Genomic DNA, 22330 nt, shown 5'->3' on the forward strand with positions numbered 1-22330 from the left:
ACACTGGCTCTCCCGTCCATGAAGGTCACAGGATGGGTCTAAGTACTCCTGTGCTTCAGCGGCTGAATAGGCATGCAATCCCAGCTGGCAGTATATCAGAAAAGTGAATGCCAGCTCCCCTAAACAACGAGACTTCAGAAGGAAGATGGTGGTTGCAAGGGTGCCTGAGACAAGAGGCACTGCCCAGCTATCTGTCGCTATTCTATCAGCCAAGGTCAGATGCTTCCAATTGAGCAATTGGCTATGGCTGGCAATGCATAAACCTCACAAACGCCATGCTTCCAATCGCTGATGGCCATCAGCCTCACGCACTGTGAAATTATGAACTTGTTCGGGGCTACCCTCCACCTCTAGTGCTTATTGAAATAGTACCTTCCATAAAAATTGAGTGAATATGCCGAACCGGCAAATGTAACTATGAAAATCAGGGATCAAGAAGAGGCCATCTATAAGGGGGTCTGGAAACCTTTCACAGAATATTTGAAGAGTTGTTGCAAACACGTAAAAACGCAAGTAGGATTTGAATGAGAAACAGCAGTAAATATGTACTAGGAAATAAACGGAAAGGATAGAACACATAATAATAAAAATATGCAGCGACATTAGAAATTATGCAGAAACCATGGAGGGGTGGAGGGGAGGTCAAGTGGTAAATGAATATTAATGGGAAAGTATGTGTTTTGTATTAAATTTGTAAACGTTTGCAATTTATAAATTAAAAAGAGATAGTACCCTCCGATCCGGAGGAAATCATTTTGATTTTTCCTAGTATTATTATTATTATTATTATTATTATTATTATTATTATTATTACAAATGAGATAAAACTCATCCACAGCTATGAAGCTGAAGGAAAGTAAAAGACACCAGGTGTTCTCAAAGTATGCCGAACCTTCATAACGGCTTTCAGTGTTAAATGTATTGAAATGACTAGGGTCCTTTTATTTCATGTAAGCTAGGAAGGCTAGCCAATCCACTGCCAGGGAATTTGGAATTGGGTGCTCCAAAACACCCCCCCCCCCCACTTCTGCAAGTGGAATGGCTCAAATTCATATTACTTCCACGTCAAAAACTGCCTGCATTTTTAACCATTTCTGACTGCTTGTGGCTTTTGTTGTTATAGTCTCCTTCCAAAAGGCGCAATTTGCATGAATGCATATTGTCTGTCTTTCTCTTCCCCCACCATTACATTGTCTTATAATCATGAGAGTTGGAAGAGACCACAAGGGCCATCCAGTCCAACCCCCTGCCAAGCAGGAAACACCATCAAAGCATTCCTGACAGATGGCTGTCAAGCCTCTGCTTAAAGACCTCCAAAGAAGGAGACTCCACCACACTTGATAACCCTGCACTGTATTTGATGTCTGATACTGAGTATTTGATACTGAAACTGGGATGGCCACATACTTCATTTTGCATATTTGAATTGGATGCTTTAAATATATATATATATATATATATCACGCACCTGGAACGCCAACCCCCTTTTTAAAATTGGCTGGTTCCAACTTTGTAGGAGGGGAGGGCAATGGGTATGAAGGGAAAGGGTGACAGAATGCCATGGGGACAATAGGTTTTTACTAGCTTTGGAGGGGGAGAGACAAACCCCTGGCCCCATATCTACTTTCTAAGCAAGTTACCCAAACCGCCCTGCAGAGTTTTAGGCTTTCCTCTCTAGGCCCACCAGCAGAAGAAGAAGAGTTTTGGATTTGATATCCCACTTTATCACTACCCGAAGGAGTCTCAAAGCGGCTAACATTCTCCTTTCCCTTCCTCCCCCCACAACAAACACTCTGTGAGGTGAGTGGGGCTGAGAGACTTCAGAGAAGTGTGACAAGCCCAGGGTCACCCAGCAGCTGCATGTGGAGGAGCGGAGACGCAAACCCGGTTCACCAGATTACGAGTCTACCGCTCTTAACCACTACACCACACTGGCTCTCTGCACACTTTGTCTGTGTGCAGAATCTTTGCACACAGACAAAGATGTCTTATACCAACTGTGTCTCCACAGGCTCATCCAGCCCAGTACTGGCAATTCTAAGCGGCAACGTCTTGCCAAGGCCTCGGGGCAGAGGTCTTCCACAGCCCTGGTACCCAAGAGCCTTTGATGCAACTGAAGGTGCACAGGTTCAAAGCCAGCAACTCCTGTTTGCAAGGGCTGCGCTCTGCCATTGAGCTCTGGCCTGTCGACAAGAGCGATGACCCCTGTGGTTTCTTTTCTCTCCTCCAAACTGCCCCTTATGCAGCTACAGTGGAAGGCGGGGTAAAAACAAAGAAGGAGGAGGGGAGAGAAAAGGGTGAAACTTGCACCCTGCCTGTTTGTGGTTCCGGTGCTTCCCAGACCACTCATGCAAAGGGGAGCATAGGGGTAGAGGGGGGAAGAAGGCAAGGTTGAGCCTTAGCGAATGAGCAAACACAACACGGAGAACTTGGCATCCTGCAGCGCATACTCATGTGCCAAGTGGCAGCGGATTTAAACAAAAAAACCCTTTTGCTTCACCTATTTCGCCGCTGGCTTTGTAGGTGCTTTAAAACACAGGGAGAAAGAGGACGAGAGAGCGCTGGAGAGCAGACCTCCTAAGGCACGGAGCAGAAAAAGCAGGGCAGATGGCAAGCAGCAGGCGAGAGAAGTTGATCCCTCCATCAGGGCTGGCGAGAGGGAGGAAGGGAGGAGCCAGCGGGAATCGCCATCTCATTGTACGTAGCCAAGGTTCTCCATCTCGTTCTTGTAGCGCTGCTCAGACACTTTGCTCTTGTGCTGCTTGCTCTCCAGGTGCTGCCGGAACTCGGCCTCCTCGCTGGCGCCGGCGTTGCACATGGAGCAGTAGAACTGGCCGCTGGGGGTGACGCACATGGCGAGGTCGCGTGGGATCCGCTGGCGGGAGCGAGGGTTGAAATAAGGGCCTGCAGGAAGAGGGGAGGGAGCGGAAGGGAAAGGCCATTTATGTCCTGCCAGAGAGAGGTCTTAGGGCCATTTCACACTGGCCAAAAACATTAGAAAAAGTCCAGGCGCTGCATCAGGTCAAACGCCCATCTGCATGGGCGCAGCATCCTGTCCTCACCATATGTTGTTGATGCTGATTTCTTAACCTTGTATACCGCCCTCCCTCAGTAGATCTCAAGGCAATTCACAACAGAAAAGTACAATACAAGAAACACAAAATCACAGAATCGCAGTTGGAAGGGACCCCAAGGGTCATGAAGACCAATTCTTACATTGGGCTTGGTCTATTCCAGGGTTCGGCAAGGTTTACTGGCCATGGGCCGGATCACTTCCATTGAGATCGTCCGTGGGCTGGCTGGTGCAGCGCAATGCTGGAAATTGCGTCTGTGCATGCCCAGACGCCAAAAATCACGCCTGCGCAGAAGCAATTTTGGGCATCTGGACATGTGCAGATGTAGTTTCTGGTATCTGCATGTGCTCAGATGCCATTTCCGTTACCACTCGGCAAGTCCCCGTGCTGCACTGCTTTAGCGCAGCGTGCAGAAGACTTGCCGAGGGGGCAGCTCGGTTTGTGGGCGGCTCGTGGGCCGGTAAAACGGTCTTCGTGGGCTGCATCTGGCCCATGGGCCGCAGGTTGCCGACCCCTGGTCTATTCATTTTGCCATTTGTCTTATGCATAGTGGGTTTTATGCATGTTTCACATCTGTCTGTGGACAACCAGTAGGCATGGACATAAATCAGGCATGTCCAGCGAACAAGAAGACACTGTTTCAGCCTCTATGCCCTGCAAGAAACCTCTATGCAGGTAGGAAAAATCTTTTGGGATGCATTATGGCCTTTTGCAGTCTAGACAGGTGTCTGGGAGTGGCCGCCAAGACCATATAACACCGGTCCTGAAAGACCTACATTGGCTCCCAGTACATTTCGAAGCACAATTCAAATGTTGGTGCTGACCTTTAAAGCCCTAAATGGCCTCGGCCCAGTATACCCTGAAGGAGCGTCTCCACCCCCATCGTTCAGCCCGGACACTGAGGTCCAGCTCTGAGAGCCTTCTGGCGATTCCCTAACTTCGAGAAGTGAGGTTGCAGGGAACCAGGCAGAGGGCCTTCTCAGTAGTGGCGCCCACCCTGTGGAAGGCCCTCCCATCAGATGTCAAGGAAACAAACAACTATCTGACTTTTAGAAGACATCTGAAGGCAGTCTTGTTTAGGGAATTTTTTTAATGTTTCAGGCTTTATCGTGTTTTTGATAATGTGTTGGGAGCTGCCCAGAGTGGCTGGGGAAACCCAGCCAGATGGACAGGGTATAGTAATCTAGTCCAACCACCTGCAATGCGGGAATCTCAACTAAACATCCATGATAGATGGCCATCCAACCTGTTCTGACTTTAAGTCTGTATTGGGTTGTATCCCATGCTAGTCCTACTCAAAGCAGACCCATTGAAAATAAAGGATATGAATAACTTAGGTCCATTCATTTCAAGGGCTCTATTCTTAGGGACATCACAGGGATGGTCCTAAAAGGTAGCCTGGAAATCTCAAATAAATACATGCAATCAAACCAAAATCACTCCAATGAGCCTAAAGCTTTCTAAACTCATTTCAGTTACGTCTTGAGCAAGCTAAAGCACCTCTTGACCCACTCAAAACAAGTAAACAAACTGCCTGTCTCCTGGACTGTTTATTAAAAATTCCGCTCCGGAAATGCTGGGGGTGAAAAGGATTCCCACAGCAGATGGCCTTGGAGGGTGGCTAACCAGCTCTGTCTTTCTGGATGACGGCAGCACGAAGAGGATCCAGGAGCAGTGTGGCAGGAGTCAAATGACCTGGCCTCGCTCCAAGGAAACGGAGCAGAAAATTGCCCCCGCTCGGAGCAGCATCAGAGAAGGGCAGATGGCAAATTAAGTTCTGGAGTGAGAAACCAAGGCTCACTAATAGGCAGACATACCCAAGCAAACTTTGGATGCTTTGAGGGCAAAGACAGGCAGGCAGGCAGGGGTCATGAGGTTTGGGTTGGGAGAAAATCAGACAAATAAGTCTTTAATGCTCATTTTCTGCAGCACCGACTGCCCAGGTTCTTAAGCTTTGGAAACCTCAGGACAAAGCCCTCGCAAAGCCAAAAGGCACAAGAAAATATTTTTTAAAAAGAGAGATAAATTACGAAAAGAAATACAAGACACTGGCCTCTGCTACCTTTCCTACGGAAGAGCATTTCTCATGCGTTCCTGCCCCAATTTCTCCCTGGCTCCCCACCACCAAGCCAACTCTCCTCCCCTGCCTCTTCCAATCTACCTCACAATGCCTGAGCAGCATTCATCAAACTTAGGGACCAGAGATAGTATTGGACTACACGTCTGCACGGTGCAAGTCACTTGTGAAGGAGCAACCATCAACACCGTGTAAGACAGGATCCTCCTATGTGTGCAGGCAGACGTGTGTGTGCCTGAAAACCTGCACACACCATCCTTTGTAAGGATCTGAAAACCCTTCAAATAATAACTTAGCCCACAATCAGCACCCATCAGGAACGAAGCAAGCTGCATTAGCCCCATGGCTGGTGCTGCCCAGGAGGACTCCCCTGCTTGAGGGTCTGAGGACCCCGTTCCTGCCACTTACCACCTGGCCCAGGGTGGGGCCTGGTGTAAGGACGGTTGCCGTTGCTGCTGTTGCTGCCCAGCAGAACTCATAACAGTACAGAGTTCTTTTTAAAGTGTTTTTTTTTAAATTCTTTTTCACCTTTTTAAATTCTTTTGGTGTTGGGGGGTGGGATGGATGTTTAGTTGGGTTTGGGAATTTGTTTCATTTTGGTATGTTTGTAATTTTTACTGTTTTTGGTTTGTATTTTATTGGGTTTTTTAAAATAGGTTTTATTTTATTCTTAAGGGGAGGGGGTCAGGGCTGCCTGGGAGTGGGTCCCAGCCAACAAAATGGCTGGGGCAGGTTCCACGGGGGGGGGGGTGCACTGGGACAACCGATCTCAGTGATCATGAGTAGGAGGAAGAGTTACGCTAAGACCAGACCATGTCATTGCTGAGGAGGCAGGTTTAGTCATTGTTTGAGGATTATCCCTGCCTCCGGGTCTGGTCTTGACTGGACAGATACTGGAATCAGCAACGGGGATACCCACATGACCTGAAGGTACTGCTGTGCAATGCCAGGTCAATAATTCATAAGACCTCTGCCATCCATGACTTGATTGTGGATGGAGGACTTGACCTGACATGTGTAACAGAGACTTGGTTGGATGAAGCAGATGGGCCTGTCCTTGCCGCTGCTTATCCACCAGGTTTCTCTTACACACAGCAACCCAGGCCTTGTGGGTGGGGAGGGGGCGTTGCAGTGATTTTTAGGAAGTCATTAGTTTGCACCAGGTGTCCTGTTGGGAAGACCCAGTTCTCTGAGTGCATGTTCTGGAAGTTGGGCAATAGGGGCAGTACAGGATTCCTCTTGGTGTACCGACCTCCCCGCTGCACCAAGGATTCCCTGCCCGAGCTGCTGGCGGATGTTCTCCTGGAGACACCTAGTTTGATTGTCCTAGGGGATTTTAACATCCATGCCGACACGACCTGACAAGGGGCCGCTCGGGACTTTGTGGAAAGCATGGCCTCCATGGGGCTGTCCCTGAATACGTCTGGCCCAACTCATAGCCGCGGACATGCCTTGGACCTGGTGTTCACCTCTACGGATGTTGGTGATCTGACACTAAGTAAAAGCAAAACTAAAGAAGTGCCATGGTCAGATCACTTCCTGGTGCAACTGGACTTCTCTGCGACCCTTCCCCTCTGTAGGGAGGTGGGAACAATTCGGATGGTCCGCCCCCACCACTTAATGGATCCAAATGGTTTCCAGAGAGTGGTAGGGGATGCTTTACGAGTGGACTCGTAATCTGGTGAACCGGGTTCGTGTCTCCGCTCCTCCACATGCAGCTGCTGGGTGACCTTGGGCTAGTCACAATTCTCTGAAGTCTCTCAGCCCCACTCACCTCACAGAGTGTTTGTTGTGGGGGAGGAAGGGAAAGGGAATTGTTAGCTGCTTTGTGTGATGGCCTGGGATTCGGGCTCAGACTTGGAAGCAGAGGAGTCTCAGTCTGCACTGGATCCTCTGCCTCAGACATAATCTGAACCAAGTCCAGGGCCTGATCCTGAAGATTTCCAATCTGCACAGGTTCCTCTGCAACAAGCACCAGCTGGGCCGAGTCAGGGGCCTGAGCCTATCCTGGCTCCAAATGCAGAGAACACCTTGTTGTCGTCAGCGGGGCCATCGCTGACAGCTGTTCCACTACCGGCTGGGTCAGGAGAGTCTGAGGTAGCCCCTGGGTCTAGTGACCCACCGATGTCTCCCAAGCTGCAGAGACTCAGGTCTGAGAGAAGGCGAGACCTCGCAGGAGGAGCGCTCACCTTCGGGCGAGACAGGGTGATGAGTCATCAGGGGATCGGGACCGGCCATGACCTCGCCAGAGATAAAAGACTGCCGGACCCCGCCCCAGTTTGCGGGAGCAACATTGCCGTTTGCCAGATCCTGCCTTTGTTCCTGTACCTGACCTTGCCTGGTTTCCTGCCCCGTTTCCTGCCTTGACTCTTTTGGACTGACTCCTCGCTGACTCTTCGAACTCCAGACCGGACCTGGACCTCGATTCCCAGATTATCCCCCGGTCCCAGCACACTTTGAGACTCCTTAGGGTAGTGGTAAAGCGGGATATCAAATATCAAACTCTTCCTCTTCTTCTTCAAATCCCCACTTGGCCACGAATTCCTCTGGGTGACCTTCGAGTCAGTCACTCTCTCAGCCTAACCTACCTCGCAGGATTGTTGTTAGGATTAAATTGGGGGGGGGGACAGAAACACCCCTCGAGCTCCTCGGAGGGACTAGAAATTAAGCCAGTAAACAAATAAACGATTGTGCCCAGCCCTATTATATTAGTAAACGTCCCACTTGCTTTGTCCCAGGCTACAGCTTCAGCTATGGATGTAGAACTGATAATTGGCTGCAATGATTCTGGAATCACAGGGTCACTCATCCCTAACCTGGCTCTGGTATCGCGCAAAAGGAGGTCTCTAGCTTCAGCTAGAAATAACACACACTGAATAGGATGCAAATTGTCAGTGTTGGAAAAAGAAAAGGTTCTGACCTCCTCTGACTCCTTCACCTGGTCCTCGGACCCTAGTTGGCACAAAAGGGTATCTTTGCAGAGTATTGCTGCTTTTCTTCTTAAAAGTCTTCTTATCCCACCACGACCGACAGCTTTATACATATTAACGCAATCAGCTTTCAACCATCCAACCAACCAAACCCACGCCACAAACAGACCATCAATGACCAGCCTATATATACAAGCATATGTAGGTGAAAGGTTTCATGAGTCATGTTGACTCGGTTTCTTTTTGTATTAAAGAAACAGTGGCTACATTTTTAGCCGTGACAGCAAATATGGGAAGTACCTGTGTTACTCTGGACGGCATAGATGTTTCGTCTGCTCTGCATCATCTTGTATTCGTTCCCTACTTTCCGCATCTTCCTTTTTCCAACCACTTCTGATGACTCCCTGGTGTTGTGAAGACATGAAGAAGATGGAGGAGAAGGAGGGGGGGGAGGAAGAAGAAGAAGAAGAAGGAAGGAAGGAAGGAAGGAAGGAGCAGGGGTGTAGAAAGACAACGAGGAGATATATTTTACAGGCAAAACAAAATAAAAAATAAAAAAAAATCCTTCCAGTAGCACCTTAAGAGACCAACTAAGTTTGTTCTTGGTATGAGCTTTCGTGTGCATGCACACTTCTTCAGATACAATTTACAGGCGTCACCGGACAAGGTTAGCAAAAGCCATTCCAATCACAATCCCTCACTCTCAAAGAAGTTCAGTAATACCTACAATAATGCATTGTTCTGAGCTTCGGCCAGGCGCAGCCTCTTGGCGTGATTCTTCCCTTGGTAGTGAGCCTGGGCCACAGCCGGCGAACTGAACGAAGCATCACACAATTTGCAGTAGTCGTTTTCCGTGGCCAGGATCACCCGCCCTCCTGGTTTTGAGGAAGCGCCCTGGTCAGAAAGGGGGGGAAGGCATTAAGGCACGCCAATGTGGCTCGTACTTCAAAACAAATGTTCTTGTACTTATCCATTCGGTTGGTGGCCATTCTCAGGGACTGGCTGCATGAAGAGGAGTGATGGGAGGCACCAGCCGGGGAACCCTCCCCGAGGAGGAAGGCTCAGAGTCAGGGGATTGGTGGTGGGACACTGAGGAGAGGAGAAGATTGGAGGAGGGAGGAGGTGCCGGACACTGGAGGGGCAACAGGGTTAAATGGGCAGAAAGAGACGGTGACAGGGAGCAGTTCAGACTCCGAGGCTGAAGCACAGGAGGAGGGTCAAGAGACTGCTGCAGAATCCAGGGGGTCTCCCTCTCCTGCTGCAACAAGTTCCTGTCCCCCTAATCTCCAAAAACACAGAGAATAATGAGGAGAGCTGAACAGAGGCTAGAGGTACGCAGACCCAGTTTGAGACTGCTTAGGAAACATCTAGGAGAGGAGAAGCCATAGAAAGGGTAGAAGGGAGGGACCTTCAGTCCTGACAATTGCTCCATAAAGAGCTAATGAGAAGTGTTCCTGAGCTATATGCTGTTTTGTCAGATAAAGAGTTAACTTCATGGCCCTCTGTCTTTCGTACTGACCTGTGTCTGACCCTAGGCCTGACAGGCAAACAGTACAGGGCATTTTCAGTGGTGGCTCCACAAAATTGTGGAAATCGATTCTGTGTAACGTCGGCCAAGCCCCATTCCCAAATCTATTTAAACAGGCCTTAACAACCTGCCCCTTAGCACAAGCCCCATCCCTCAGTACTTTTCAGTGAACCTCAACGACCTTTTTGTTTTGGCATTTAATTGCCAATTAAGACCTGGGCTACAGAAATGGTACTGTTGTCAATTTTTAAATATTACAGTTATGCTAGGTTGCAGTCTCTGTACCGTCTATACTGGCTTCTAACAGTGTTTAGAAGGAAATGTAAATTTAAGTGGTTATAATATTGTTTTATACTGCTTGTGTCTTGATTTATCATTGGTGAACAACTCTGGTTGGCAATTTCTTTTGCCCTACACTTTCCTGCATTCACCCATAAGCATGAATGGCTCCTATTTACTTCTATGTGATGGGGGGAAACAGTTGCATTCAGAGTGATCAATGGCTTTACAGCAGGATCTAATAAAAAATTTTACATAAGAAATTGTCTCCCCCCAGTGGCTGACCTCATCGGCTACTGTAATCTTCACTCCCACCAAAACTGTTTTCCTTTAGCACTTTTGGATCACTGGCTATGGTTAGCTAGGACCGGGGGGGGGGGGGGACGTAGGCTGTGGCAACGTCACAACGCTTGGTGAGTGATTCTACATGTTCCGGAGGCGAGGGGAGGAAAGTTGATAGCGGGATGCCATTTTTTGCAGCATCCCAGTAGCTGCCATGTTTGAACGCAACACCAAACCATAGTTTAGCACTCCATAGTTAAGTCCGGATGAGTGTCAGGCACCCATGTCTCCAGCTGGAAAATTTACCAGGATTTCACCTTGAAAGAATACTGGCTTTTCATTCCATTAGAGCCAGGGATCATGGTTTAAAACGAGGGGACAACGGGTGCAAAACCTCTCCCCCTCGCACCGTGGTCCTCCAGGATGCAACTTACATAATGAAAATGCAGAGTGTGGAAGTCGCATCAAGGAGGGTGTTGATCAGTGTAAGCCTTTCTGCTTGCCTGTAACTTCCCTTCTCCTTCCATCATGTGCTGTTCTGGGGGTTCCCCCGCTTCTTCAGAGAGGATTTGTGCAGGAGACATGTGGGGGAAGGAGAAAGGGAAGCCCCATTTTGGTAGCAGGAGTCCTTGTGCTGGCTTTTGCTAGCTGAACGGCACACATTTAATATGTTATCTATCTGTCAATACTTATGCATGGGAGTCCATGGGACACAGCAAGGAGAGAGTTTCCCCCATAATCATCACCCTGTTCCCGGGGTTTTCTTTCTAGCATTTGAAGAACCCTGGGATATGAAAACGAAATGTGCAGACACCGTTCACACCTTTGCATGTGAAATTACCGTATTTTTCGCTCCACAAGAAGCACTTTTTCCTCCTGAAAAGTAAGGGAAAATACCTGTGCGTCTTATGGAGCGAATGGTGGTCCCTGGAGCTAAATTGCCCAGGGGCCAAAAGCAGATTGTGCTTTTTATTTTACAAAGAGAAAATGGAGTGTTGAAAGGACCCCGCTCAGCAGCTGATCAGCAAGAGATCGGGAGAGGGATAACAGTCCCGGCTCCCTTTCAGCCCCGCCCTCCTTTGTTGAATGTGCTGCAGAGGGAGGTTGTTTGTTTCCCAATGACATGTGACTGGCTGATTAGATTATCTGTCTGGAAACAGTAGAAGCGGCTCCCTTTCCTTAAGATTTTTCAGAAATGTGAGTTAAACCCCATAAAAATGGGGCTTTTCTTCTTTGCTTTTCCCCCTTTGCAAAAAAAGCTGCAAAACCTTTAGCTGATCCTCAAAAAAAAAAAAACAGGGCTTTTCCCTTTGCAAAAAAAGCTGCAAAACTTTTAGCTGATCCTCAAAAAAAAAGGCCTTTTGCCTTTGCAAAAACAGCTGCAAAACTTTTAGCTGGTCCTAAAAAAAGCCAGGGCTTTTCCCTTTGCCAAAAAGCTGCAAAACTTTTAGCTGATCCTAAAAAAAAAAAACAACCAGGGCTTTTAGAGGAGGAAAACCAGAAAAAATATTTTTTTTTCCCTTGTTTCCTCCTCTAAAAATGAGGTGCGCCCTATGGTCCGGTGCATCCTATGGAGCGAAAAATACAATAGCCTCTACCCTCCCTGTTCAGAGTTTGATTTTGCTCCCCACCCCCAGATTACACCCATGTAATCCCACCCTGCTTTTTTGTAGGAAAACCAAAGCAGCTTTCAGCAGAGCAGAGCAATAAGTACCTTTTTAAAAATACATCATAAGGACACAGGAAGAGCCCCATCTGGTTCAACATTCTGTTTTCACAGTGGGCAATGTGATACCCCTGGGAATCCCGCAAGCAGGACCTGAGAGGAACAGCACTCTCCCTTCCTGTGGCTTCCAGCAAGCGGTATTCAGAGGCATGACTGCTTTCGACCGTGTGGAATGAGACACACGCATACACAAAAGCACATGGCAAGTGTACGTCCTTGTCTCATAAGACACTGGCCAGGGAGTACATCCCCATCAAACTCAGTGGAACGTACTTCGATGCCTCCCTTTCTATGGAGGCGCAGGTTACAGCTACAACAAAGGCGCCATTTTTTATCACCGCCAAGCTAAGCAGTTGGTCCCTTACCTCTCTCGCCCTGACCTCACCATTGTGATCCATGCGACGGTCACCTCCAGCCTTGATTATTGTAACTCACTCTATGCGGGGCTGCCCTTGAAACTGACCCAGAAACTCCAGCGGGTTCAGAATGCTGTGGCGAGACTCCTTACAGGGTCTTCGCCACGGGATCACATTCATCCAGTGCTATACCAGCTGCACTGGCTCCCGGTGGAGTACAGGATCAGGTTTAAGGTGCTGGTTTTAACCTTTAAAGCCCTATATGGCCTAGGACTCTCGTACCTACTGGACCGCCTATCCTGGTACGCCCCACGGAGGACCTTACGGTCTGCAAATAATAACACCTTGGAGAACCCAGGCCCCAGAAAGATTGGGCTGGCCTCGACCAGGGCCAGGGCCTTTTCAGCCTTGGCCCCGGCCTGGTAGAATGCTCTCTCACAAGAGACCAGGGCCCTGCGAGATTTGACATCCTTCTGCAAGGCCTGCAAGATGGAGCTGTTCCGTCAGGCTTTCGGTCAGGGTTCAGTCTGACTCATTTTCTGTTTGTATAAGAACAAGCACGAAGGAGGTTTCCCAGCCCGCTCACAGGTCCTTATAATACCAGTAGAAACAGTTGGTCCTGGCGAGTATTAACCGCTTTCAATTTTAACCTGAGGGTTGTCATTTGTCCAGTTTTAATTTTAATTTATTTTGGGATGCATTTTAATCAATTGATTGTTTGTTTTTATGCATATTGTATTATTTATATGATGTTAGCCGCTCTGATCCCGGCTCCGGCCGGGGAGTGTGGGGTACAAATAAAATTATTATTATTATTATTATTATTATTACTACTACTACTATTATTATGTGTTGACATGCTGTGGAACGCACACTGCAAAGCAAAACCTCCATACAACTAACTCACCTGGGGTGGAAGGGAAACCACCGGTTGGGTGGGTGGCTCAAGGGAGCTGCTCATCCTGGCAGGAGCTGGACAGCTGTTGGCAGCATAGTAATTCCGAAGTTTCTTACTATGGTTTTTACCCTGGAAAGAGAGCCTGCGTTAACAGCTTTCATGGGCAGCCATATAGCTGTGCGACGAGAAAATGCGGCTGCAGGTGGGGTTTACTGTGAAGGTCGATGTGATCCTTAACTGTCAATATTAATCAAGTTACAGGTAGGTAGTCGTGTTGGTCTGCCATAGTCAAAACAAAATAAAAAATAAAATATTCCTTCCAGTAGCACCTTAAGAGACCAACTAAGTTTGTTCTTGGTATGAGCTTTCGTGGTATCTGAAGAAGTGTGCATGCACACGAAAGCTCATACCAAGAACAAACTTAGTTGGTCTAGAAGGTGCTACTGGAAGGAATTTTTTTATTTTTTATTTTGTTTTGAATATTAATCAAAAGAGAGAGGAAAGGTTCTTTATCTTCATCCGCACAATGCAGCTGTCATCAGCGTTTTAGGACTCTTTCACAATAGGCAATCCTATTTTGTTTGTTTATTACAGTCCACCTTTCCTCCAAGGAGCTCTAGGTGTTGTGAACCTGGGAAATATATCGCTATATTGTCCAAAACCGTTTTCAGGTCCTGATATCGGTTCCATAGTTTTTGACATGGCAATATATCACGAATCATGATATGGGTAGGTGGGTGTGCTATGCAAAAATCACAACACAGGGGAAATCGAGAAGCCAGCCAATGACTCTACATAGCTCCATCCTTATTTCAGACATTGTGATCTATCAATATATTGTGATGTTTAGCTGGTGATATATCACAAAGTTAAAAACCAGGTATTGCCCAGCGCTACTGCCCTGAGATCTATGGATGGTTCTCTTCCTACCTGTTTTCTCCTCACAACAACCCTGCAGGCAGGTTAGGCTGAGAGACAGTGACTGGCCCAAGGTCACCAAGCAAGTTTCAACCAACCCTCTAACTACTACACCACACTTAATTTAGGCTACTAGGGACAGAATACACACACACACACACACACACACACGTGTGTTAGAGAGAAAGAGAGAGAGAGAGAGAGAGAAACTGATTGAACAAACAGCCTCCCACTGGTCATGTAAAACTGCACACACACTGCGATTGTAGTTTTCAGTCACAAAAAAATCTCATCTCATTTTGCACATTTTAACACTCAAGATATACCCAATATCTTTCTGTCAAGATGCCTCACATTGTGCATTAATGCATCTGTACACACAACCTCTTTTAGGATGTTTCCTTTTATTCTGTGCAACTGACTGCGGAGGTCAGCAGTGTTACAGGGGCCAGCAAACCTTTTCAGCCGGGGGCCGGTCCACTGTCCCTCAGATCTTGTGGTGGGATGGACTATATTTTGAAGAAAAAAATGAATGAATTCCTATGCCCCACAAATAACCCAGAGATGCATTTACCTCGGGTTAAGAACTTAATTCGTTCCGGAGGTCCGTTCTTAACCTGAAACTGTTCTTAACCTGAGGTACCACTTTAGCTAATGGGGCCGCACGATTTCTGTTCTCATCCTGAAGCAAAGTTTTTAACCCGAGGTACTATTTCTGGGTTAGCGGAGTCTGTAACCTGAAGCGTCTGTAACCTGAAGTGTCTGTAACCTGAAGCGTCTGTAACCCGAGGTACCACTGTAAAAGCATACATTCTACTCATGTAAAAACACCAGGCAGGCCCCACAAATTACCCAGAGATGCATTTTAAATAAAAGGACACATTCTACTCGTGTAAAAACACGCTGATTCCCGGACCGTCCGCGGGCCGGATTTAGAAGGCGATTGGGCCAGATCCGGACCCCGGGGCCTTAGTTTGCCTACCCATGCAGTAAACCATCCCCTCCTCCAAGTGGAGAGCAATTGTGCCAGACAGAAAAGATGCATTGCTTAAGAGGCCTAGGGAACATAGCGACTCATTCTCTTGCAAGAGGTAGAATGCAACACTACTACTACTACTACTACTATTACTACTACTACTATTACTACTACTACTACTACTACTACTACTACTTATTATTATTATTATTATTATTATGCATAGCATGTCTTTGTATTCCAAGTACCTCACACAGTAATCCTTACAACATCTCTGTAAGGCAGGCCAGGAGTGTTATCCTTGTACTGCAGAAGATCAGGAAGACTCGGGGTTCCCTAGGGCCACTTAGTGAGTTCATATCAGGTTTGATCTGATTTTGAAGACATTACACCAGGGGTCAAGAACTGAATTTTGCCAGTTATCTCCTTGACCATCATGGGCCAAGTTTAGACAGGTGGGCGAAGCAACCCACCTGGCATCACCTGGCATCACAGTATCACCAGGTGAACTTTTCCACCCTTCCAAAGTGCTGTGTCTCCACCTACATCATTCAGCCCGGACACTGAGGTCCAGCTCTGAGGTCCTTCTGGCGGTTCCCTCACTGAAAGAAGTGAAGTTAAAGGGAACCAGGTAGAGGGCCTTCTTGGTAGTGGCACCCGCCCTGTGGAAAGCCCTCCCAGCAGATGTCAAACATATAAACTACTATAGGCCTTTTAGAAGACATCTGAAGGCAGCTCTGTATAGGGAAATTTTTAATGTTTGGTGTTTTATTATGCCTTTATATTTGTTGGAAGCTGCCCAGAGTGGCTGGGGCAACCCAGTCAGATAGGTGGGGTACAAATAATAAAAGTATTATTATTATTATTATTATTATTATTATTATTATTATTATTATTATTATTAGTGGTGGTGGTGTGCAGTGCTGGTGTTCACAGCTTCCTCCTCACCTGGTAATGAGCCTGGGCTTGCTGTGCAGAATTCAGCGTGACGTTACAAAGCCTGCAGCACAAAGGCTTACAAAGTTCCTCCAGCACAGGGTCCTGCTCCACCCCTGTAGCAAGTTCCTCATCTTGCGCGAGTGACAAGGACGACCCCAGTCCAAGAGGTTTCTGTGGGGATAGTCGCAAGTTGGCTGCAGGCCTGGTGCCCACTGACATAGGAAGCGATGGGAGCTTCTCAGGAGGAGCAGGAGGAAATCCAGCTTGCTGCAAGAGGATCATTGCTCGAAAGAACTTCTGGCATCGCTTCCTTTGACGACAGGAGACCAACAAAGGCTCTGGAACAGAAACACAAAGAAGTTAAACTAAGACAGGAGCATCCAACAGTAGGGTGTCATTTAAGGGGGTAAAATTTAATTTCCTGCCAATTTCTTTAGTAAGGGGTCGTAAAGATATGGTTTGGGGTGTGAAGAATTCAAACCTGCTATTATCTTTGTGACTGGACAACATTTAGCTTTCAGGAAACCAAAAAATATAATTTAACTTCTGAAAATGTCAGGTAATGCATCATCATCATCTAACTTGGCAATCAATACCTGAAGGAGCATCTCCACCCCCATCATTCAGTCCAGACACAGAGGTCCAGCTCCGAGGGCCTTCTAGCGGTTCCCTCACTGAGATATGTGAGGTTACAGGGAACTAGGCAGAGGGCCTTCTCAGTAGTGGTGCCCGCCCTGTGGAACGCCCTCCCATCAGATGTCAAGGAAATGAACAACAGCTACCTGACTTTTAGAAGACATCTGAAGTTTTTAATGTTTGATGTTTTATCGTGTTTTTAATATTCTGTTGGGAGCTGCCCAGAGTGGCTGGGGAAACCCAGCCAGATGGGCAGGGTATAAATAATAAATTATTATTATCATTATAATAATTAAATCATAGAATCATAGAGTTGGAAGGGACACCAAGGGTCATCTAGTCCAACCCCCTGCAATGCAGGAATCTGAGCTAAACCATCCATTGTCAGATGGCCACCCAACCTATACTTAAAAATCTCCAAGGAAGGAAAGTCCACCACCTCTCGTGGGAGTCTGTTCCACTGCTGAACAGATCTTACTTTCAGAAAGTTTTTTTCCGAATGTTTAGTCGGAATCTCTTTTCTTGCAACTTAAAGCCACTGGTTCGAGTCCTACCCTCCAGAGAAGGAAAAAATTAGCATGATCCCTCCTCCATGTGACAGCACTTAAGATATTTGAAGCTGGCTATCCTATCTCCTCTCAGTCTCCTCTTTTCCAGGCTAAACATACCCAGCTCCTTCAAGCGCTCATCTTGCTTCCCAATTTTCTGTCTTATTGGTATTGTCTGCATTTGGGCCTTCAATATTTCTCCTTTTAGAAATTCCCCCTGTCCACCTCTTTCCCCCTTTTTCTTCCCAATGTCTCAACAAATGAAACTGATTTGTAAAAATACGAGAGAGAGACATTGCACACTTTTGTAAATCAAAAAATCTTTAATAAAAATAATTCCAAAAAAAAGAAAGAAATTCCCATCCTTCTTGGGCTCCCTTCTCGCTGAGTATTTCTGACCAGGGGATCACACCCAGTAGAGACAGCCGTAAGGTCCGTGTGGTGGTTGCTCGCGAGTAACGAGGCAAAAGTCCAGCCTGTCTTTTAACAGTGGAATTTGCTGCCAAGGAGTGTGGTGGAGTCTCCTTCTTTGGAGGTCTTTAAGCGGAGGCTTGACAGCCATCTGTCAGGAATGCTTTGATGGTGTTTCCTGCTTGGCAGGGGGTTGGACTGGATGGCCCTTGTGGTCTCTTCCAACTCTATGATTCTAGCTCCTTCAGCTTTTCTTAAAATCCAGAGTGCATGTCTGACTACACTCAGTTTTCTCTTGCCTCTGTATCCTGAAACCCAGGAGAACATAATCACTTCCTCCCAAGTTTCTGATCACTTCCACTTCATCAATCAGTTCCTCCCTGTTGGTGAGCCAGATGCCAGATGCCCATGGGAAGTGAGCAAGCAGGGCTTGAGAGCCACACCCTCCCCATTCGTGATTCCCAGCAACTGACATTCAGAGCATACTGTCTCCAACAGTGGAGGAAGAACATAGTTATTGTACCTTCTTCTTGTTGTTATTTATATACTGCCCACTCCAGGTGGCTTCCAGCACATATAAAAGCATAATAAGATGTCAAACATTAAAAAAAAAACTTTTCTCTACAGGGCTATCTTCAGATGTCTTCTAAAAGTTGTATAGTTATTTATCTCATTGACATCTGAAGGAAGGGCATTCCACAGGACGGGTGCCACTACTGAGAAGGCCCTCTACCTGGTTCCCTGTAATTTCACTTCTCGCAGTGAGGGAACCACCAGAAGGCCCTCAGACCTCAGTGTCCGGGCTGAACTATGGGGGTGGAGATGTACAGGGCCGGGGCCATAAAGGGCTCTAAAAGTCAGCACCAACCTTTAATTGTTCTGAGAGCCAATTATGCCCTGATTGTCAATGAATTTAATCTTCCTTTAGAGCCCTGCCTCTTGTGGGAACTGGTTCCAGAGTTCAACTATATGCTGGGTGAAGCTCATACCCTCCAACATTCCTCCAATGAAAATAGGGATGTCCTATTCAATAATAATAATAATATTTATACCCCGGCCATCTGACTGGGTTGCCACAGCTACTTCGGGTGGCTTCCAACATATATATAAACATAATAAAACATTGAACATTTAAAAACTTCCCGATACAGGGCTGCCTTCAGATGTCTTCTAAAGGCTGTACAGTTACTTATCTTCTTGGCTCGGGGGGGTCGCACAACTCCATACCCTCCAACATTTCTCTGATGAAAATAGGGACGTCCTCAGGGAAAGCGGGACATTCTGAGATCAAATGAGAAACCAGGATAGCTTCTGTTTATCCGGGACTGTCCCTGGAAAATAGAAACACTGGGAGGGTCTGCAAGCTTTGTGAACCTATGTGCCATGCACAGCACATGCTCTGCATGCAAAAGGTCCCAGGTTCGATCCCTAATGTCTCCAGGTAGGCCTGGCAGGGACTCCCTGTCTGAAACCCTGGAGAGCTGCTGCCAGTCAGTGTTGTCAACACTGAGCTAGATGGGCCAATGATCTGACTTAATATAAGGCAGCTTTCCATGTAAAACCTAGTTACATCTCACCCCTTGCCTTTCCATGCAAGACTAATTGCAGCCGTTTAGAGTCGCAACAGGTTTTCCACACTTATCAGCCGATCACCCATTCCCACCACCCTTCTGAGTAATACCCCTCCCCACTCCCCCACTATATTTAAGGATCTGGTGACTTCTGTTTCAGTGTATCTGAAGAAGTGTGCATGCACACGAAAGCTCATACCAAGAACAAACTCAGTTGGTCTCTAAGGTGCTACTGGAAAGAATTTCCTATTATGTAAAACCTATTCATCCAGTGAAATACAAGCTATCCTGCGAAGACGCATCACTATCTACCTCGTTCAACTGCCGGAGCAAGGAGGGCACCTCAAATTATCCAGGAGCTCCGACCGGTGACATCACTCCTGCTCCGGGGGGAAAAAATGTCTCAGGGCTTTGATCCCCTGAATCCCCCCACTACTACACTGCTGCTTAAAACCTGCAGTATTAAAAAATGCAAACTAAAACAAAAATATAGATGGGCACAAGGAGAATCCTATCTTGTAGACCTTCCCCCAACATGCTTCTGGTGGCTAATAAATCAAGGAAATGCATGACGGAACATGAGCAAATGCTGGAAGCGCTGGAGATTATCCAGAGATGCAAACGTGGCTCATTGCTGTGCTTTAAAGCCAGCGTTGAAGTGTTGTTTTGGCCCACAGATTCGTTGAACAGGTCCCTTATCCTCAGTTCCCCCTTGTGTAAAATATAAAGGACGCAACACCGGGAGGTGATATAACTAAAATATTATGTGCATTTATTACCCTCATTAAAGTATGGGATTTGCACAGGAGGTGATAAGTCATTCGCTTAGGGGTTTTTAAAAAAGGCAAATTCCTGGAGGATATGACTTTGCCTGTTGCTGGCTGTGACAGAGATAGTGCATGCTTCTGACTGCCACCATCATACTCAGCTTGCAAGTACAGTATCTGGCTATTTGAAGGCATATTAGTGGTGCTATAGATCACACACCCAACGCCAGGCACACACAGTATCCGATGCGATGCATTGCAAAGAAAACAACCCCCACCCCTTTGCAAAATGCCCCTAAAGAAGTGTGCAACGAAGCTTGGCACGGAACGCTGCATGAAGCCATGCACAGCCCTCTCCTAAGGCACACACGCAAGTCAACCCCACTTTGTCCAATGGGCCACGTAGGGTCTCAGCTGCCCTAGACGCCGGTTCCCCGGCTACTCTATTCCAGGCACATCGAGACGAGGACATGACGATGGACCTACCGGCTTCCCGGAGGCTGGTGGTGGAAGGAAAGAGAGCGATTCACAGGAGGCTCCTGCAAGGATTTTCCCGGAGATGGAGCCGGCCAGGCGCGCGCCGCATCCCCGAGCTTGGGATCTGGAAAGCTTTCGTGGCGCCTCTTTTATAACTTAAAAAAACCAGGTCTAAGGGGCTACGAAGAGAACCGGCGGAGGGGAGAGAAAGCCGGTGGAGTGGGGGTGGGGGGGGGAGAGCAGTATAACCGGACACAGATGGAAACAGCTGCAGGAAGTGACTGCAGAGCAAAGCGGGGAGGGGAGGAGACTTGGGAAAACTGCCCTGTCACGTCTCTCCTTGGGATCATGAGTCTCTCCCTGCGCAGGAGAGCAGCTGAGAGGATGCGCTCTGCTCCTCGATCGCGTCTGTGCAGCCGGTTGCTGTCCCGTTTGGACCTTGCGAACCACCAGCCGCTTAAGCAAAGCCCGGACGGAGCATTCAAACTTCCTGGCGGCGTCTTAATAGCTCGGCTGCGGGCCACTCCAGTCCCGGGGACCTGCTGCAGGCGCTTCTCCCTCTCACCGGGGAGCAAAAGCTCAGTAGGGTTGCGCGGCGGCGTAGCGGTAGATCCCAAAGGGTTGGCCGCCTCGCATCTGCGCGGTCCTAGAGGTATCTCCTGAGAAGCAAGCCCCGCTGACTTCCGAGGCATAGGATGATGACCCACCACCCTGTGCATATTTACTCGGGAGCACACCCGTTTGGAATTTGCTCCCCCAAAATTATGGACGCAAAGGACTGTGCAGCTGCGCCGGGTAATCCTGTGCGTTTTCACGCAGGAGTTCAGTGGGGCTTGCTGGCTTAAGAGAAGTGGCATTGAGTTGCTGCTAAGGCTGTAACCCTGTACAGCTTCCCTTTGTGTAAGCCCCATTGAATTCAGTGGAGTAACTTTGAGTAGGCGTGCAGGATTGTGTTTATAACTCTATATAGGGCTTACTGGAGCTACTTTGCTCCCCCAAGTGAAGATTAATAAATCTTTGTTGTCCCTTCTCCAGTATTCAATCTAAAAGGGTCGGGTCCTCGCCCTCCTACCTTTTGTGGTTATGGCTCCCTTAGTTTTTAGAAGGCAACAGGTAATGATTTGGCTAAAAAAATATTTGGGGGGTCATTAAGGAACCCCTAATCTTCTCCCCTCCTGCCTCCCAATTAGAGCAATGACCCTCTCCCAAATCTCACTGCACATGGTGCAGTGATAGTCCCTTTCCCATACAACTATGGAGAGAAGGAAGTAAAATTAGGGTAACAGGGTATTTGTGCAAGTATTTTCCCAATAGCAGGCTGTTTTTGCTGTTCCATAATAGTGGATGGTCACTACTGTCATACTTGTGCAGAGCAAGGGGAAAGGTGGCGCAGTTGTAAAAACTGGGGACACAATTCACCATACAGCTGAAAACCTGTTGTCCCAAGAGTCGGGGGATCCCCTTAGAGGTTCCCCATCTAGCCTGGAACCTCTAGAACTGTACTACTGTAGTCAGCTTCCTGTACAACCAATTGGGTTGAGCCAAGCCTTATTCAACTAAGGTGTTCAGCCCATCTGAATAGAACAGGTTCTCCCAGGAAGAAAGGCTAAAGCACACAGGACTTTTTTTTTGTTACAAAATGAGAAAACATTATAAAAAATTTTTTAGAAGAATGATGTAAAGAGAACAGATGGAGGTAAACTCCTTCATTTGAACGCATTCCCATGCACAGAATTCCCTTCGAGTCCACAATACAGATTACAGACCACACACTGCCTATTTTATGATTTAAAGGACTATGTAAGTCCTCTCTCACACACACATATTGTCATTCTCCTTTAAGGGCTGGATTAAATAATAAAATCATAGACTATTCCAAAGATTACTGAATAAAATAAAGTGCTCCAGGCACTTGAAATTCATTTACTAAATGCTAA

General features: G+C 47.4%; 1 protein-coding gene across 1 annotated transcript; it reads right to left on the bottom strand.

The window, feature by feature from the left end:
* Positions 1-2662: 2662 nt before the first annotated feature.
* On the bottom strand, positions 2663-20585 carry ZMAT3 (zinc finger matrin-type 3). Its single transcript, XM_033150685.1, has 6 exons — positions 20403-20585; positions 15993-16321; positions 13160-13279; positions 8809-8975; positions 8382-8485; positions 2663-2904 (listed from the first exon to the last, which is right to left on the bottom strand). Exons 2-6 carry the CDS (start codon positions 16263-16265, stop codon positions 2693-2695), a joined length of 876 nt encoding a protein of 291 aa, XP_033006576.1. The 5' UTR covers positions 16266-16321; positions 20403-20585; the 3' UTR covers positions 2663-2692.
* Positions 20586-22330: the final 1745 nt, after the last annotated feature.

Source organism: Lacerta agilis, chromosome 5 (assembly GCF_009819535.1).
Source record: "Lacerta agilis isolate rLacAgi1 chromosome 5, rLacAgi1.pri, whole genome shotgun sequence".
NCBI classification, from domain to species: Eukaryota; Metazoa; Chordata; class Lepidosauria; order Squamata; family Lacertidae; genus Lacerta; species Lacerta agilis.